The following is a 19,374-nucleotide window of genomic DNA, read 5'->3' as shown; positions in this document are numbered from 1 at the left end:
GGGACGAGGAGCTGAGAGATTACGCGCACCATGACAATCAAATCCACGATGCGGAACAAAAGAATCTTCCCCAGGGAACGAACAGAGTTTATTTCCAGGTCAATTCCGATACGCTCTAATGTACACTGCACCTGAGTTTGGACATGAATAATGTGGACGTGTGACTAACTCATTATCCACGTCATCCATACTTATTCCGCAGGCCCTAGAACCTGAGAGACGTTAACTTTCAAGGGTCAAGAGAGTTTCAGTCTTCAGGTCCCACATTGGTGCTCGTCTCCAATTAACTGTGCCTCGGGATCCAGAAATAAATTGCAAATGATCACGATCAACAGTCTATCGACATGCCAATATCATCTGCTAAAGATGAGCTCACCTGACCCCGAACACCAATACTCCTCTTGCAATCTCAACCAACGCCTCCGCTTCGTTATCCTAGATGCCAAATAAGCAAGCCTCGATAGGCATACGGCACGTATCTGCCCAAAAGTCGTTAGTGTACACCCAGTCGTGACGTCAATTGTAATGAGCAAACGATAATATAGTAGTACGTGGAACTTGCTGTCGTCCGCCCAAAAGACAGGATCACAACTCCAGGTTGAACCAGAACCACAAGCAGCAGAGACCTAGATCCCAAATGCAACAGGCCACCACGCCTTTGTTTCCACAAATGCTAGATCGGGGAGAGCGAGAACGTGAGGTTGCTGCTGCGGATATGGGGACTTGGTGATATCTATGCAGCGTGAATGAGCAGGAGAAGAAACAAAAGAGCAAGATGAAAAACAACGGCGCGTGAGACAGAAGAAGCAAATTGACTTCCACCGCACCCCTCCTGCACTGTGTACACGTTCAAGAGAGAGATGCGCGGGGATTGGGGAGCCGTTCACGCTCGTAATATGTACGCATGCATTGACTTGGAACGCATGCGAGAAGGCGACTGAAGTTTGGGCTTGCCGTTGTCCATAGATGATCAGCCTGCGTCTACGTATAACCTGCCAGTGAGATGAGATGAGGGCCAATATATAAATAGTTAACGACAGTTGAGAGAGACTACCGAGGATTACCGTTGGTCTATCATGCCAAGAAGCAACAGATTTGAGTTACAGTTTACAGCTGTGCAGCTTTCGGACTCACCTTGACTCTTCCGTTTTCTGCTAAAGGACCCGCTTGGTCCCAGTTGGGAGACCACGAGAGCGACTTCACCCGGCTGCTGTGACCCCTTTCATCATCTTCCCGTCGATATTCCACCGCTGAACGCTTCCGTCCTCCCACCCGCACGCAATCATCTTCCCGTCCGGTGAAAGAATCAGTCCGTATATCCTTCCACCCTCCTCCATGGCTCTCTGTGTAGCTCAGAAGTGCACTGGAAGTGCTCGTGGTGGCGCTAGTATCAGTACCTGCGATGTAATTCGCATCTGTGCTTGCGGTTCTGGTCTCGCATGTGTTCGTTGTCCCGGTCTTGGATTTGTTGGCCCTCGTATTTGGCCCTAGGGCCTGCACTGGTTTGTGTCCCAGCGCTTGTTTGCGGCGGCAAAACGGACCGAAGAATATAGTGTACCGTCCCGGCTGAAGCAGTGCTTTGGCACGACCCAAGCGCCTACATGAGGCGATGTCGTTCTTCATGGAATAAGCTGCATGCTGTAGACGCATTGCACCAGCCACGCACCTTGACCAAAACCTTTGCTTCGGCAATAGGTAAATTTCTCGCACTATCCTCTTTGGCGTCTCTAACTTCCAGCTAGGCATAACAGACGAGGAACTCATTGGGAGAAGAATTGAGAATGAAGGATGCCAAACACTTACCTGGATCACATCGAGAGCCTGTCAAGACGTTTCAGGGTCATGATGATAGCGTCACTTCAATCGCAACTTTTCCGGATGGCAAGAGAATAGCGACTGGGTCTCTCGACAAAACAATACGCATATGGAGGCTTGAGGACGGCACGGAGATGACGAAGTGGGTGGTGAAGCAGATGCTCGGCGCACTTGTAGTCTTGGGAAACGGGAAACAGGTTGTAAGTGCTGAGGGAGAGGACCCAAGAAGCGATCCTAAAGAAGGTTTTCAAAATGACGATTTGGATAAAGTGGCGTATTGGGGGTTATGGGTACGTGATGTTGAGAGTGGGAGGATCGTCGCAGGTCCCTTGGAAGGTCACACAAACTATGTGCGGACTTTGGACATTTCCCCTGACGGCAAGATGTTGGCCAGCGGGTCATATGATCGCACAGTGATTTTATGGGACACGACCACCTGGCAGAGGAAAGGTCAGCCTCTTGCGTGCGGATCATACAATTGCATCCGATTTTCTCCGACCGGTCAACTCGGCGTTGCTACCGACGAAAATATCCAAATATGGGACTTGGAACAAAGGAAGCGTCTTGCTCAATTCGACGGCCACCGCGGCTTTAACAATGCATTGAACTTCTCGCTCACCTGGACTCCCGATGACGCACATCTCTTCTCAGCTGGTAGTCAAAGTGATCCTGTCATCCGCTGTTGGGTCACATCCACCTGCAAACAGGTTGGTGATCCCTGGACTGGCCATGACGAGAATAAACACATCTTCCACATCGTCTTGAACCCAGCTGGCACCCTTCTTGCATCAGCATCTGAAGACCACACTGTCCGATTATGGCAGTTCCCCACAGGCACAGAAGTCGCCCGATTTGAGCACTCAGATATGGTATTTCGTGTTGCATTCTCGGTGGATGGACGCTCCATATTCAGTGGCGGCAAGGACAAGAAAATCTCGCAATGGGAGATACCTGAGGATGTCCTCGCAGCAGTAGAAAGTGTGTCTCTGGTCAGCGCGAAGAACGAGGTGACTACTCCCCACTGTGATCTCACTCCCTCGCATGCTCACACGCCTCATTCCAAGGCTGAAACTCAGCCCAACTCCTTATCTTCATACCTTGACGTCAGTACTTTCACGTTTGACCGCCTGTCTTCCTTGCTCACAGTGCTGTCGCAGGCTGATGCTACCGGGGGCAATGGCATCATCGAGGAGGGGAATGATAATCCATACAACAACTTCTTCCAGGTTAACCTCGTGTTTCTCATGCAACTACATACTGCTGACAACATGTAATTGTAGTCTTCGCATCAATCTCTTCCATCGGCATCCCCTGGTTCCCATCTCCCCCACCTATTTGCTCGCCGCTTCTTCAAGGTCTTCTCTCGCCATCACCCACCGGAAGACGAGTCTGTTCCAAAAGAACGCTCGAAGCACAAGTTCTTCACTCGTCGTACTCCTGACCCACAATTACGACGTAAGCACTGATAACTCATGCGTCGACGCGAAGATGATTAACTGGTTGTTCAGAACTGCGTCAGAAATACGTCAGTCCGTCTGAGGTAGAACACGCTATTCGACAAGGCATTGACGCTCACCTGGGAAATGCCCCACTTCGTCTGCTCAACACATCCACTGGGCGTTTATGCAATCGGGAAGCGCAGATCCTTGATTTCAAAGAAAGCACAGAATACAAGGAGCTTTTTTATTCATTGATGATGCATACGCCCCTCCAAACAGAGCCCATCACAGAAGCAGTCGAGAGGTACTTTAGTTGGGTTATGTTATCGCACAGGTGGGAAAGGAAGGAGCCGCTGTTGCATGACATCCGGGACAAGGTCGTGTACAAGTTGAAGGCAGTTGGTGGCATCGGGAAGCTGCAAATGTTCTGCAACATGGCTCGTGCCGCAGTGTATCGCTGGGCATGGGTCGATACATGTTGCATCGACCAGAATAATAATGTCGAGCTTCAAGAATCAGTCAACTCGATGTTCACCTGGTATCGCCACTCAGCACTCACCATTGTTTACCTATCGGATGTTCCGCCTGCGTCGAAGTCCGGTGCACTCGCAGACAGCACTTGGAACACGAGAGGATGGACTGTTCAGGAATTTCTCGCTCCTAAAATCATTCTCTTCTACCAAGCAAATTGGACCCTATATCTTGGCGACCGCTCCCCAAACCACAAGGAGTCTATTACTATCATGCAGGAGTTGGAGAATTCAACAGGCATAGATGCACAGTCCCTTGTTGCCTTCCGTCCAGGGATGAGAGGCGCCCGAGAGAAACTCCGATGGGCATCCAGCCGTGTCACCACGTTGCAGGAAGACATCGTGTACTCATTATTTGGCATTTTCGGCGTCCACCTACCTGTCATCTATGGAGAGAAGAAACAAAATGCGCTCGGACGGCTCTTGCAGGAGATTATTGCTCGTTCAGGCGACATTGCTACCCTGGACTGGGTCGGAAAACCATCTGAGTTCAATAGCTGTCTCCCAGCTGACATTACCTCATACAAAGCTCCGCCATGCACGCTGCCATCTCTATCCGAAGACGAGATGCTTGCGGCTGTCTCCACAGTGCGAAAAATTACGGTTGTGGAGTCAGCTTTGAAACTGTATACCCTCCTCGACAACCTCAGTGTACCTCGTTTTGCGAACTCCAGACTGCAATTGCCTTGCATCGCATTTCCCGTCACAGAAGTCAGACGGAGGCGCGGTCAAGATCGGGAGTCGTGTTTCACTTATGATATCAGGGCAGATGGGCTTCAAGACCTGATGATTACCACGGGTGACAGATTGATTCAATTCTCGCCGGCACGGCCTACTCCGCAGACATTCTTACTCATCCGTCCATGGAATCGTCACGACCTGGGACTCCCTGACTTTTCGGACGACACGCAGAGCGTGTACGAGTCCATGCCCGACTCTCCGTTAGACGATTCGCCCAGTGGGTGTTCTGGAGATGAAAGACCTGCTGAGACGGAGTCTCACTCACGAGAGCTAAGGTTGATCGTTCGTCTTGGACAGCCTTTTGGCGCACTTTTCCTGGCGCAGCAGCGTGGGTTGGAGTACAAGAGGATCGTATCGGATCACAATATCATTGCACAGGTCAAGGACATGACTTGCGTTCATGACATGATGGACATTAGAACGCTAGAGATATTGTAGCTGCGAGCGGAGATCTCTGACGCGTTTTCATAGATACCAATGAAACGCTTGCTCGTCACTGGGCCATGCATGATATCATGGGTGATAATGCCATCGAGGGTGAGGATAGGCAGAATAGACCGCCGCGTTCCTCGGACAAAGCATCTGGACTGAACACAACGTGTTCCCCGTGCTGAGCATCCCATCTGTCGAGCTAGGGTGAGCTTGTTCTTTGCAGCCTCGTCTCCAAACATCAACATCTCCGGATCAGGAATAATTTCTGCAAGTCTGTTCATAAATGCAGCACGTTTTTCTTAGTTCCGCTCCAGTGCATGTCGAGATACTTTTTTACGTGTGATTCCAAGCCGTCGGAGAGTTCAAAAGAGGGTGGACAATGAAATCTTCACAGTTCGGAATGAGAGCAAGTCACCCTGCAGGAAGTTCATCGAGGAAGACGGAGCTGTGCAAATGGCAGCGAGACTTGATATAGTTTATGTCCTCAAAATCGACACTGCGACGACGGCCTGCTTTGCGTGAATTTGTGTTGGTAACATCAGCGAGTGTGTCATAGAGCTGCAGAGTTCTGTATACAAGCGATTTTCGGATGCCAAGAGCCTCACAGATCTTTTTGTGGTACTACTGTGTATCATCTATTATGAGAGTCCTGGTATTGCTGTTCCTACGACAGTGAACACTATCTTGGTGGATACAGCGCTGTGGAGATATTCTGTGCTTCTTGATACGAATTTTCCGCTCCAATCTGGGCTGGGGTTAACGAGTCATATATTGGGCAAAGGTCGTCCAATGCAGCTGCCATGTCACAGGAACCCCAGGTGCACCAGGATTGATGAATGCATGCAAGTTGGTCTCGAGGAGCGGCATGGTACTTTTGGTCTGTTTCGTGGTAGGATCTGGAGGATCTGCAACGGGTGCACCCTTGTATCGCAAGATAGCAAGGCTCTGGCCGTCGCCGAAGGTCGAACCTGGAGGGTTTGGGAGTGCTCGTATCCAGTAGTTGCCGACTGGCTGATTCATGGTGAGTACAACAGAGTATCGTTGTCCAGCAAGTATCGTCATCGAGTCCACGAGCAGGGGCTCCGTCAGTTCACCGTCTGCTTCTATTACCGTCAAGTTATGATTGTCGATGGAAAATGCAAAGTTGTTATGGCAAGACATTGCTATAAGGCGTAGGCGATATCGTTTCCCGTACTCGAGACTGACTACCGCAAGCTCACTCGCCGGTCCCCCTTCATATCGACCGAGACCGTTAATGAGTGTAGAGTTGCCAATGGTACCAATGATATGACCCAAAACAGGCGCCACCACAAGTACTTGAACGCTGAGTAGAAAAATGACAAATTGCATTTCAGGTTCGAGGAATTCTGAATGCGGGTGAAGACAAATTGGATGACTTCCCGTAGGCAAAAATAATGCAGTATAGAATATAACTTCACGCTTTAGGAAGGTGTGCCGCGATGCCGGGTGTCATTTCGTCACCGTTTGAAATTCAACCAGGGTCTGCCCCCCCCAATAAACTTTAAATCTGTAGGGGGGGTATACCCCCCCCCCTACAGATTATTCTAACGAGAATAAAGCCACATTTTGCCTGTTTAGGACTAATCACACCGGATATCCGCTGACATAATCTTACCGTGCGGTACCTGCGCAGGCTGCGCCGTCCTGCGCCGTTCGATACTACAGCTCTCGCACTTCACGGATCCCTCGTATACTCTCACATATCTACCTTGATTCTATATGTACTGGCTTGGATGATTTCTTAATGAAGGCTTGATCACTCTAGCTTGCAAATAAAGGGTACTCATCCGTGGAAAGTTTGGATTGAGCTGCGCGCAGCAAAGGTAGAGTCTGTCGATGCATTCTTGTTGAGTCAGATGTCGACCGGTTCCTACCAGTACAGGAGTGCAGACTCTCCTTCGTCAGTCACTTCCATCTCTATCTCATTTTGCACCTGATATATCTACATCTACATATTGTAAGGACGGAGTGATTTCCAATATGGTGTCGACGCCATGTGCGCGCTCCAACTGTGCTGTTTTCGTACTGCCATGTGCGCGCTCCACCTGTGTGCTAAGGCCCGTTGGCCTTGGACGGACGCAAGCATCTTTCTGCGGATCACAAGGTCTCACGCTGCAACGCGCGGTTGTCGACGTACGGACTGATGCGGCTTTGCGCACGGTCAATTATACACGGCGCTGTCGAGAGTACGACATCGACGGCATATTCGGACGTTGTGGTCAGACCGTCAGAGGCAAATGAGGAGAGAGAGACTGCGAATGTTGTTTATGCTTCGTTACTATCGCAAAGTCCGTCCGTCCGCAGGCGAGCGGTTCGCTTGTATATTATATTCTGGCCTGCGGTTTGGTTTTTCATACAGATTATCTTATTGGATGATTTGGTAACTATTTTTCAAAGTCCGGTATATGATAGTCCGCATTATTTTGCCTACGGGAAGTCATCCATTATCCGACTCGGTGATCTTGTATTAATTTATAAAAGCGGAACCAAACCAAATGCATTTCTACCAGTAAGAACCATACCAATTCTCGGGATCAATTTTAGTACAGGGAACATCGTAGTATTGACTTGGAAGAAACACTAGACATGTTCTTTCACAGTATATCAGACCGGCAAAGTGGGCAACTTGATGAATGGCTGCTTTTGAACCACTGAAGGCCAATTTAGATCGTTAGAGGGATCAAAGTTTCTGGCACTCACTTTGTACAAGCAGCTTGCGTGGAAACGGTTCTTGCAGGTCTTGCAAGGCTTTTGTGGAAGGCTGCTGTCCATGACACTGATAATCCTGCTGCAGAGTAAGGACCAATACAAACATGCAAAAAGACTTGCGCGTACGAGTAGCAGATTGCACAATCCACTTGGCCAGCAAAATGGAGGGACACATTCTTCGTGAATAATGTCAGGCCATCGACAATCCGACCGTTCTGTGTATGACTCGTTAAAGGGACCAGCATCTATCGTTGCCATATATCGCTTACCTGTTGCCAAACAATTTGTTGTACCCCAAGTACCCAACCTCTCCATCTATCTTCGGATACCCCAACCATCTTTGTATCACGGATGTCAAGTCGGTGCAATGGCCAGTCGTTTGGCAATCTCAGAGACAATTCCAGTACTTGATCATCAACCGTGTAGGATGCTGTGACCTCTCCAGCGTTTGGTGACACCTTGATGGTGAGATTCTCCGTTGTGTTGAGCTCTGACGATGGATCAGCCTGCCGCACTTGCGCAAGCTCGGCTCTGATAATTCCTGGTGAGAAATACGAAGCAGTATAGTCCACCACGCGCGATAATAGCTGTCTGTCTGAACAGTCTGAGATCCAGGTGCGTATTGACGCTGGAACTGTCAGAAGCGCTCGATGATATATATGAGCGGCTAGGAGTCGTAGGCCGAGAACGCTCTCCGGCTCGAAGTCTGAAGAACGTTAATGCGAAAATATGACACAGGACAGAAGCACTAACGGTCAATGAAAAAGTCGTCGACTGCCCATATATCAAGTTTGAATGCCTTCTTCTTTCCACTGAACAGACCAAGAACATCGAAAACATTAGGAATGAAGAAATTTGCGATGATGCCAACGCTCCTCATTTGATTAAAGTACTGTGACCTAACTTTGATAGACTGAAGCGTGCGTTAACTGAGTTTCTCGGCAATAAATAAAGCGGTACTCACCGCGTCAATGAATAAATCGAACATGATCATCCATGCTAATAGGTACCCAGAGACTTTGTATAGTTCTGACAGATCGATCTCGACGGTGTCTGATTCAGAATCACAGAATCCCTCTGCCAAAGGGAGATTCAATTGCAAAATCGCAAGAAGTTCAGCAGGTAGTTCAGCGCTGACAGTGTCTTCTGTGTCAACAGCAGATTCAATGACAAAATGTTCGGTCCGCTTTCGAGCTGCTTTGTGCAGAAGGGTGTACCCCATGCGCTGAACTTCGTAGGAAGGATCAGTGAGGAGGTGACACATCTAGACATAAGGTATCAGCACATGCACTCGAAATCATTCAAAATATTACTTCAGGCAGAGTTTTCTCGTCCACTAGTGTATCGGGCAATTCTTGAATGACTGCAAGTGCCAGCTCCCTGCACAGAGAACGTGGCTCGGAACGATCGGCGTTATCTGTGGCAGCTTCAGCGGTGTGCTCTACCGGTTCAAGTCACGACTAACCAAGTCTTGCGGATACCAAATTCTTCACAAGCGCCAGGATAGATTCTTTCCTCTCGTCCCAGCTTGCACGCAGTGGCTTGTTGGTAAGGACCAGATCTTGAACAGCAAGGATCAGACGGAGCGATCTCCCTAGCATCGTCAGCGTTGCGCTATCGGCAAAAGAACAATTCTGGTATGACTTAGCGGTGAGCGTGGCGACTTTTTACGATTAGTTGACATACCTCTAAGTTGTTCTCAACCACATCGAAAATAAACTCCCAATGGTTCCCAGCAACGGATTGCAAAATCGGGGACAAATGTATGAACAAGAGTGTCATCATACTCTCCACTTCTTCATCAATATCTTCGTCAGAAGAAACCCAAGCTTGACAGGCTTTCACGATATTGACGGCGCGCTGCTGTGGCAAGAACACCACATCAGATTCAGATAAAGGTGCTGTCGCTGCAAGACGACGAAGCAGGACGACTCCTGCCGTGTTTGCTCTGCTCGCAGGTATTCCGAGGATATCCGAAGCAATCTCGTTGCGGTAACGGTCCATCCTCGATGGTTCTGGAGCAAATTCAGTGATGCTGGTGAGGATGGCCACGGTAGTTTGCGGCGCTATAGGCGTGTTATTGAGTTGATATTGACCACGACATAATCTATGTGGCGCACCTGTCTTTTCCAGCCTACGTGCCAGATTCATCCATTGGTCAGAATCTGATTTACTTGCGCTCGCAAAAAGGTGCTTCAACACCGAGCGCAACAATAGTGCATCTCTGACAGTATCACCTCTTTTGGCGTGATTAACGACGTCCACAACAAAAGACACTAAACCATCCGATGAAGGTATTGCGCGAGTAGATGTGCATGCGCTGACAACTTGATTGTGAAGACCATCGTCGCCTGTGGACAGGAGGTAAGTGGATAGTTGGTGGACCTTCCCAAGCAGTCTGCGCAGTTCTGACGGCGATACATCTGGCCTAAATAATCCACTTGGTGTCGCGGGGACACGTAGAAGATCATTCGCGTATTGACCGAGTGCCAATATGTGCCGAAGTGCCCACATACTCTCCTTAGCGATGCTCCGGTTGTCACCCAAGTACGCCAGAAGAGCAGCCGTAACCCTGATGTATGGTGAATAGCCCCTTGAATCAAATTCTAGGCCAGAGATGGTTGGGTTCTCAAACTCCGAGGTGGCCGGGATGATGGACTCGATGAATGCGAGACTAGGGTCAGGTGGATCCGACGGAAGCGAGTTAATCATTGTGTTGAATTCGCCTGGTGTTGGGAAGACGTCTGCAAGTGGGGTGATATCAGTGCCTTTTGGCTTATGACCTATGGCTGTTAGAATATCTTCTGGTCTAAAAACAGTTCAGAAACGCAACAAAACATGGTAAGACGCACTAACCGCGTGCAGGTAGAGCAATCTTGTAGAAGGTCTTTCAACCTCTCTGTGACTAGTCCACTCAGGACGCTCTGTAGTCCAATATCTGCCTTCGAAACCCAAAGATCCCAAACCCCTCGTGCGGTATCAATTATAGGTGTTTCCAATGTAGGAAACGTCACTGGCAGTAGATATCCGACGATGAAAGCATTTGGGAGAACAGATGTCAGTGAGTCACTGGTAAGTTCAGAGTTCGCGCTGAGCATGATGCGCATGAACTCTATAGCAGTGGCTAGCCCAGTGAACGGCGTGTTTGTTGTGTACAGAATATCGTCTACAGTGGACGATAACGACGATACAAGCGTCTGGAACAAGATATCTTGCCCATTCTCCGAGAGGATAAAATCTATAATTCCACAGTTTAAAAAGGACACCAAGACCAAAGGCGGACCCACTTTGTACTTGAATGAGCCTCTTTACCAAATCGCTGCGAGAAGCCGGCACATCCCCGTTTAGCACCTCAATAAACAGGTGCTCTATGACGCCATCTAACTCGCCGTCCTCGGGTCGTAAATATTTGGGACATATGTCGGTGCTGATCACGTCCAGTAGTGACGACAACGCGTCGATCTGTTGGGAAATGTCGACCAGTAAAACATGCCATAGCTCCAGACAACGATCCTCGTCATTCCGACGAGACATGAACGTGGAAATTGCCTGAGGAGAAGCTTGTAGAATGCGGAGAGCATGATTAATGAACATGTTATCCATTCTCTGCCAACAGTTAATAATTGTATTTCTAAAAAGAAGGGAATGGTACATACCACAGCAAAGTCGGAGTGCTGGAATAGATGAGATCCAAATGTCTCCATGACCGTGATCACCACACCAATGTTCTTCGATAATCCAGCACTGATCGCCTCAGAGGCAAGGACTGTCTCACACTTCCCAACAGTTTCCTGCACATAATTGCTTATGAGAGTGCGTGTAACCTCTGCAGGAAGGCCTTTGGTTTCGAAAGTGTCCACGAACGTCCGGAGCACCGTAGGTGTAAGAGCCAGACTCTCGTCCTCTTGAGAAAGGACCGCACTCGAGACAGTATCCCAGGCAGTTTTGAAAAGATCTACGGAGGAGACATGTCATCGATCAAGATGGCGGTGGACGTAATACACTCACCAACATCCATGCGATACAGAGAGAGTAACGAACTAGCTATCAACTTCCCCGCATCATTCTCGTCGGTTCTTAGGCGCCTTGACTTAAGCTCTTCCCAAACTCGTGTGAATTGAGATCTGATAAGTCCATCTGCCACGTCTCGTGGGTGTGTATTATTTGGCTCTATGCCATCTAAGACAGACCCGGATAACACTGAATGGTCATGCGATCCACTCAACAGTCGTCTCAAGAAGAACACCAGACATTCCAGGAGAGACGAAAGGAATGAGGCAGAAGGCACCTTTCTCTCTAAAGAACTTAGTGCGTGGCCATCGATCGCTGCCCAGAACGAAGTGAAGAAATCGTCGAGGGGCATCCCCGTCCTAGAGGAAGCTGCAATGACCTGCTAGACGGATTACTAAAAGCAGCATGTTGTAGTAAAGGACATACGGAAGAGGGAATCGTTGATACAACAACCAGGACTGTAGGATACCCATCGACGGGTGATCCAGCACACCCAAGCTCAAGGAATTGAAGAAACTCGCGGTATGCCTGAGAAGATTGCTCCTTGCGAGTTGACGACTTTTGAGTCTCACGCTCCTCGCCATCCGAGTCCGAATCATCATCATCCCCGTGTTTATCTGGCTCATATGCTGCTTCAAGAATCCACGCATTTGGGAACTCTGTGGAACCAAAAAAATTAGGAATGATTGATGCCAAGACTGTCATGATTGATTTACCTTTGAGGAAAATTAAGATTGGCTGGAACAATGTATTTCTAACTCCTGGGTCCGTCTCGACCCATGCAGAGCGAAGTAAAGCAACGCTCAATATGGTAATATATGGCTCAATAGCACCTGGAAACTCATTAGTGCCATGAGCCAAAAAAACAATATTGCCGGACCACCTTTATAACGCTGTAGCAGAGCAGACAACAATGCCCATGTGGCCTGGCGTACTTGAGGTTGCCCATGCCCAAGACCTTGGATTTCAGGGTCGGGAATCCAAGGCGCATTCTCACCACAATACAGCGACGTCCAAAATAACGGGTTAGATAGCAGCCCAGATAGATCATCTAGAGACATAATCTTCGAGGCAAGACGAGCATCTGTAGAACTATGAGGAGACCCATGAGCATCACTTTGACCTAGCTCACCCAAAAGCCAGCGGACAGCGCTCAGTGCACCGAAACGAAGACGAGCATTTCTGTCAATATCACTTTCTTCATCTGCCTTGTTAGATTCTGGTTCTTCCCTAGGGGCTACCGGAATGAATCTCCCGGCGGGCTTCTTGATTCCCGGAGTAGGAGCCGCAACTGGTGCAGCAGGGTTTAGGTTGAGATGCACTCCTGAAGGATCCAAAAGAGTTCTTTGGAGAAAATCCATGATAGAGGCCATTATTTCGGAGTTTACTAGTATTTCTCCGTCTACACCTGGAGAAACGATGCTAGACCAGGACTTCCGTCCCTGCAGAGATACCTGGCGGTCAACATCGTGTGCGACCATGCACCATGTACCCATAAGAGCCTCTATTTGCTCAGATGTTGCAGTCTCTCTCAAAAAGAATGTAGCGGCATCACGGACAGCGGGGATGCGTAGGTATGAGAAATGGAGTGTAGCAGCCAAGAGGCGGATGCGGCGGACCGGATGTGTGAAGAATACAGGAGCCCTATGAAACTATATATAGTTAACGTCAAGATATGATCCATGATTGCCAAACGACGCACCCAAACTGGTAGCATCGTAACAAGTGCATCGCATTCCACGCTCTCATCCCCCTTCCTCGAACTTTCATCGATCCATTTTGATTGAATTTCTTCCAGAGCCCGTCCCTTCGTGACTGGATCCTTCTTTCCCAAGGATCGAAGAATCATGACAAGTTCCGGTGGTAGTCTATGTATAAGGCCAAGAGTATCCAATGGATCTGGCTGCGGTGGGGACGGCTTAGAGGGCTGAATGTATACTTTCTTCCGGGGCTCTTTTTTCTGTCCTTTCTGTTTCTTCTGCTTCGGGACGACAAGGACTTCCGGAGGGAGTACACCTACAGCTGCCTTGCGAGCATTCTTCTTCCGTGTACCCGAAGTCGCTGAGGACTTCTGGTTCTTCGGCATAGTAAGCGAGACTTTTATTTACAAGTAAATCAGAGCTGCTCGATGCTGCGTGCACCGCCGAGCAATTGCGATTAGGAAGTGATGGTGATGGTGGACCGTGGTGGTAGGGTATGTGACTAAGTGGTGGTTGTTTGTACTTATTGAATCCTAAAGCCTTTGATTTCCTTTTCAGAAAAAAGTTAAAGTGCGGGTTCTTAAAAACTTCCTTCCACTTACCATTAATTCGTCACGTCGTGGTCTTCCTCATTTTTGAGGCTCACAGCTCGTACATGACGTGTAGTCTGCTCGCTCGAGTAACAACAGCCTCAAGTAGAGGATGCTTTCGTTCACAGCCCTTTCATAGCCAAAGTCATGGGTTTGCGACGTTCAGTGGAAAGCGCGCAAGTACGACCATTCCATGTCTAGCCAGATACAGCTGCAATAACTATTTCTTTTCAGGCGTTCCCATTCTTCGTGTTCGTTCACGGAAGTATGAATCTACTGCAACAGCGCCAGCAGCTGCTCCTCCATCTTCTGTCGCTCAGCAAGAAAATGTTGTCGATGATCTACCACCCACAAGTATCAGAGCGGGTAATCTTGCTCTCGAACCACCGTCATGGGAGTCGATTAAGCAAATCATATCCTACCCGACATTCAAGGCTGTCACTGAGAAGCCTTACCAGTTCAAAGCGATGACCCCCGTCCAAGCTGAAGTTATCAAGCTTCTCCCAGAGCTTGCTCACCCTCCTGAATCAACATCTGATGACGTCCCGACACGTCCGCGGGATCTTTTGGTCAAGGCTAAAACCGGTACCGGGAAGACATTTGCGTTCCTAATTCCAGCCATTGAGGCTCGGGTAAATGCCATCCACGCTTGGGGCAAGAAAGCGGTTCGCGATGCAGGCCTGGTTTCAGAAAAGCATCTAGAAGCGGCAGCGAGGAGACAATTTACTAGGGAACATGTCGGTACACTCATTATCAGCCCAACCCGAGAGCTCGCTACGCAGATCGCCAACACTGCCATCAAGTTGACTCATCATCACAAGGATTTCGAGGTTAGATTGTTCTATGGTGGATCAAGCAAGCGAATGCAGATGCGCGACTTCATGAAAGGGCGGAGGGATATTGTTGTAGCTACCCCTGGGCGACTTCGTGATTTGCTGCAGTCGGAGCCTGAGGTAGCAAACAGTATCAGAAAATGTAAAATGGTATGTCATCCTGCGTTCCACATGATCCCCTTACTTACCACAATTTGGCTAGTTGATCTTCGATGAGGCAGACATGCTTCTCGATATGGGCTTCCGGGATGACATTGATGCTATTATGAGTTACTTGCCGCCTAAAACGGAGAGGCAGACATTCCTCTTTTCAGCAACACTTTCTCGGACCGTTCGCCAGGTTGCACAGACAGTTCTTGCCCCGGACCATAAATTCATCGACGTCGTTCCTGAAAATGAATCCCCAGTTCATGCGCATGTCCCCCAATATCACACCGTCCTTCCTAGCCCATCCCAACAGATCCCTCACCTTCTTCGTCTCATCGCACACGATCAGCTTACGAACAAAGGCAAGAGCAAAGTTTTGTTGTTCCTCCCTACGACACGCATGACTCAGCTCTTCGCGACACTCACTCGCGAGCTCTCAAAAGCGGTGTTGCCTGCTGGGACGAACACCAAGGTGTACGAGATTCACTCCAAGCGCCAACAGGACTCACGCATAGCCGCCTCTGATGCTTTCCGCGCTGATAACTCTGGAGCATCGATTCTCGTCAGCTCCGATGTATCTGCACGTGGCGTGGACTATCCAGGGGTGACACGTGTTATTCAGCTCGGTATTCCTGCTGCTACGGAACAGTATATCCATCGTGTCGGACGTACCGGTCGTCAGGGTTCTACAGTTGGACGTGGTGACCTGGTTCTTATGCCTTTTGAGATCGGTTTCTTGAGCTGGCAGCTCAACGAAGTCCCGCTTAAACCAGTCACTTCAGATGAACTCGCTCGGCAGGTCCAGGACCTTGCAGCCCAGTTCGACGCTGATCCTCAAGCAGCATGGAAGGACGTACCAACTAAGTCGTATAACGACAGGGGTCGACCAATTCCTGGACCCAAGATGTACGACGCGCCACTTTCACCGCGTCTTTCTTCGGAAGAAATGTACAGCACCATCGCGACGCTACTGAAAAATGTCGACGAAGAGGCCATCAAGGAAACATTTGCTTCCTTGCTTGGTTATTACATTCCAAAGTCCCCTGAGCTGCGAGTTCAAAAGGGCAATATCCTGGCTGGATGTAGAAGTTGGGCAACAGAAGCATGCGGCCTCGCTACGCCTCCATATGTCAGCGATGGCTTCCTGCAGAAGATGGGCCTTAACGACGGGCGCACGAAGCACTTTGGCCAATCGGACCGGAACACTAGGTCTTATGCGAGACCTACAAACTCGTGGGAAACGCGGGGCAGACAGAACACACGGTCTTTCGATAGTCCCAGAGGAAACTTCCGTGAGGACAAGCAATCGGATGACAATGACCCTTCTGGCAACATTGACGAGTATCGCGGTGCACGTTATGGAAGGGAGAGGCCAAAGCCTTACGGAGAGCGGGAGCGTGACAATGGCCGTTCTGGCGAGTATGGTGGTGCACGTTATGGAAGGGAGAGGTCCAAGCCCTACGGAGAGCGTGAGCGTTCTGACGACGCCGGCGAGCGTCGTGGCGCACGTTATGGAGGGGAGAGGTCCAAGCCTTACGGAGAGCGGGAGCCGAAGCCTTACGGAGAGCGGGAGCGTGACAATGGCCGTTCTGGCGAGTATGGTGGTGCACGTTATGGAAGGGAGACGCCCAAGCCCTACGGAGAGCGGCCGCGTCGCGAGAATAGTACACGCGGGTATGGCGATCGGTGAGGGATCGGCGTGGTACAATACTAATGTAGACCGCATACAATGCATCACTCAACGTTCGTTATTAGCCTATAGTCACATTTATTAATATCATCTGCATAGAGCATTCGCAACGGCATTGATCGATTACACATGATAATTAAGGGTGATACGTATGCCATGCTCGCTAGTTTTTTAGTCGGATGGTGGTGTCATAGTTCCGACACCATTGGCAATTGGATGTTCCTCCGTGCTTGTTCTCAGCGCCTCTTCACTAACCATCGAATGTTCGGGGTGAGGTGGGTGGAATGATTTCAGTTGCTCCTGGAGCTGTTCATCGAGTTCAGATTGGCCACAAGACGCTGCAATGAAGCCTAAGAAGGGAGGAGAAGGATTGAGTGGTCTTGAGCACAGTTCTGGATGGGCTTGTAAACCCATGAAAAATGGGTGATCTGCAATGATGAGTCGCAACAGTCTTCAGATCGATGGCGCATGACATACCTTTGAGTTCAAGGATCTGCATTCTCTCCCCTTTTTCGTCCTTGCCCACAAAGGTAAGACCGCTCTCCTGTAGACGCTGCACCTGTTCCGGATTGACCTCGTATCGGTGTCGATGCCTCTCCCACATTTTTTCATTGCCACCATATAACTTGCGAGCCTTGGACCAAGTCTCAAAATCACGGTCAAATACAGTGGGGCGAAGACCAAGGCGCATTGTTCCTCCCATATGAGTGCGTGAGATCTCAGGCATGAAAATGACAAAAGCATTTTGTGTGTCGGCCACGAACTCGGTCGATTGAGCATCTGCGGAAGATAAGAGAAGTAATAGCTAACGAGCAGCGAAGCGCACCTGATATGCCGAGCACGCTGCGTGCCCATTCGACCACAGCCATCTGGAAGCCCAGACAGATACCAAGGAAAGGTATTTTCTGCTCTCGTGCCCATTTGATAGCAAGAATCATACCCTCCGTGCCACGCTTCCCGAAGCCACCTGGAACCAGAATACCGCTGTCCCAATCTGAGTACCAGGCGATCTCCTCATCATATGTACGACCGCTACTCACCCAGCACCAACGACTGCTCGCCACGCATCGTGGTATTTAGCAGGATCAGACTCCTGCGTTGAAGGCTCCAGGTCCGATGACTCAACCCACTACGAAACATCACCATAAGTCTGTCATTCTCTGGGGACCAGCCAAACCAACCTGAATAATGAGTTTCCTGCGAACACGGAATGCAGAATGTTCAAGAGCTTTTATGACAGACATGTACGAGTCTTTTAGGTCGGTGTACTTCCCAACAAGAACAATTTTGACCTCGTCGAAGAGGCGTTCTTGCCTGGATAATGGGAAATGAGAAACGACGATAAAAGAAGAGAAACGATAGTACCCCTTCGTTACGCCTCTCCACCTCGCTTCCAAAGACAGCCCTTTGGAAACCCACTCTTCTGTGATGTTCAAACTTGCGAGATTGAGCCGCTTACGGAGATACTCGATAATCCGTTGTGACTGCAAGAGTAGAGGGACGTGATAGACAGACGAGACATCATGAACACCTATCACCTGCTCCGACGCAACGTGACAAAACATTGAGATTTTGTCCTTGGTAGAGGGTTCAAGGGGTTGGCGACCCAACAACCGACATGCGATCTCCGGACAACGTCAGTTGTGCCATTTGAAAACAAGACGTCGCTTACTAGGTCGGGCAGCAAGCCGAGCCCACGCAGCGCATGGACAGTAGTTTGAGTTGGCTTCGTCTTCTGCTCACCATGCATGTCGGGAACAAGTGAGACATGGATTAAAGCGAAATTGTCGTATCCAACACGAAACTGGAACTGGCGCATTGCCTCTACAAACGGCGCCGACTCGATGTCTCCGACAGTGCCACCAAGCTGAAAAAGTCAACATCGCGACGGAAAGTATTGTATGTTGGTCCTCACCTCCACAATACAGATATCAGGTTCCTCTCCTGATTCATCCACCGGTATTTTTGAAACACGCTGTATCCAATCTTGAATCGCGTTCGTTACGTGCGGCACGATCTAGCCCCAATGATTAAGACCAGTGAGGTACGTAACAATTATCATAGACGCACCTGAACCGTTTTTCCAAGGTACTCCCCTCTCCGCTGTTCACAGTAATAAACTCCAGGTCAAAAGCTCAAGAGAAGATAAAACTCACCTCCCTGTCAATAACTTCGCGATAGATTTTTCCCGTAGTAATGTTATTGTCTTTGGATAGTGTAACGTCCAGGTATCTTTCATAATTCCCAAGGTCCAGATCTACCTCACCACCGTCATTCAAAACGTAGACTTCGCCTGATGAACGAATCTCAGAAGTTTGTGGAGGGAGTCTCGCGCTCAGATCTCACCGTGTTCTGTTGGTCGCATAGTACCGGCATCTATATTCATGTAAGGATCTATCTTGATAGCTGTGACCTTGAGGCCTGCAGTTTTTAAAAGCAGGCCGGTGGAGGAGGCTGGGGGTGATCATAAACGACGGAGTACAGCGTCAAAAGCGCTGTGTCGCACCGATAACACCCTTCCCGATCCCACTAACAACACCTCCTGAAACGAGGATATATTTCGTCATCGCTGCAAAAATCGGGAAGGTGGCAAGCAGATGAGGAGCTCGCAAAAGATCGCGAGCAGGAACGCGTCGAAATTTTGGAGACGTGATCAACAAATAAGTATACACACAGCCACTATCTTATCATGCCCCTGAATATCGAACGTGTATGA

The 19,374-nt window shown here is 49.3% G+C and overlaps 5 protein-coding genes across 5 annotated transcripts; 1 reads left to right on the top strand and 4 right to left on the bottom strand.

Moving 5' to 3' along the window:
* Positions 1-4,923: 4,923 nt before the first annotated feature.
* DEU56DRAFT_787527 (uncharacterized protein) lies at positions 4,924-5,578 on the bottom strand (the record flags this gene model as incomplete). Its single annotated transcript, XM_041352421.1, has 3 exons — positions 4,924-5,230; positions 5,336-5,373; positions 5,399-5,578. Coding segments are annotated over 3 exons (525 nt in total), but the record flags the coding sequence as incomplete, so codon positions are not given.
* Positions 5,579-5,764: 186 nt separating this feature from the next.
* DEU56DRAFT_689664 (Cupredoxin) lies at positions 5,765-6,334 on the bottom strand (the record flags this gene model as incomplete). Its single annotated transcript, XM_041347098.1, has 1 exon — positions 5,765-6,334. A coding segment is annotated over one exon (570 nt), but the record flags the coding sequence as incomplete, so codon positions are not given.
* Positions 6,335-7,567: 1,233 nt separating this feature from the next.
* Positions 7,568-13,784, bottom strand: DEU56DRAFT_932250 (uncharacterized protein; the record flags this gene model as incomplete). The annotated part of the gene is made up of 19 exons (XM_041358731.1): positions 7,568-7,629; positions 7,679-7,763; positions 7,814-7,902; positions 7,957-8,393; positions 8,441-8,600; positions 8,652-8,951; positions 9,001-9,104; positions 9,153-9,321; positions 9,374-9,753; positions 9,808-10,496; positions 10,544-10,925; positions 10,975-11,293; positions 11,344-11,642; positions 11,696-12,067; positions 12,121-12,357; positions 12,415-12,531; positions 12,579-12,782; positions 12,831-13,350; positions 13,401-13,784. 19 exons carry the CDS (start codon positions 13,782-13,784, stop codon positions 7,573-7,575), a joined length of 5,304 nt encoding a protein of 1,767 aa, XP_041211416.1. The 3' UTR covers positions 7,568-7,572.
* A 195-nt stretch (positions 13,785-13,979) lies between these two features.
* DEU56DRAFT_853434 (P-loop containing nucleoside triphosphate hydrolase protein) lies at positions 13,980-16,745 on the top strand. Its single transcript, XM_041355222.1, has 3 exons — positions 13,980-14,168; positions 14,223-14,971; positions 15,024-16,745. The coding sequence occupies exons 1-3, from the start codon at positions 14,054-14,056 to the stop codon at positions 16,656-16,658; spliced, it is 2,499 nt and encodes an 832-aa protein (XP_041211415.1). The 5' UTR covers positions 13,980-14,053; the 3' UTR covers positions 16,659-16,745.
* DEU56DRAFT_787517 (CTP synthase N-terminus-domain-containing protein) lies at positions 16,746-19,275 on the bottom strand. Its single transcript, XM_041352420.1, has 12 exons — positions 19,165-19,275; positions 19,005-19,112; positions 18,815-18,951; positions 18,729-18,761; positions 18,574-18,675; positions 18,331-18,525; positions 18,024-18,283; positions 17,840-17,972; positions 17,699-17,787; positions 17,485-17,642; positions 17,136-17,438; positions 16,746-17,086 (listed from the first exon to the last, which is right to left on the bottom strand). Exons 1-12 carry the CDS (start codon positions 19,223-19,225, stop codon positions 16,830-16,832), a joined length of 1,836 nt encoding a protein of 611 aa, XP_041211414.1. The 5' UTR covers positions 19,226-19,275; the 3' UTR covers positions 16,746-16,829.
* Between the last annotated feature and the right edge of the window lie 99 nt (positions 19,276-19,374).

The sequence above is a fragment of the Suillus clintonianus genome, assembly GCF_016758775.1.
Source record: "Suillus clintonianus strain FC179 chromosome Unknown DEU56scaffold_16, whole genome shotgun sequence".
Taxonomy (NCBI): domain Eukaryota; kingdom Fungi; phylum Basidiomycota; class Agaricomycetes; order Boletales; family Suillaceae; genus Suillus; species Suillus clintonianus.
Note: the sequence above shows the minus strand (reverse complement) of the source record. Positions and strands in the feature narration are given on the sequence as shown.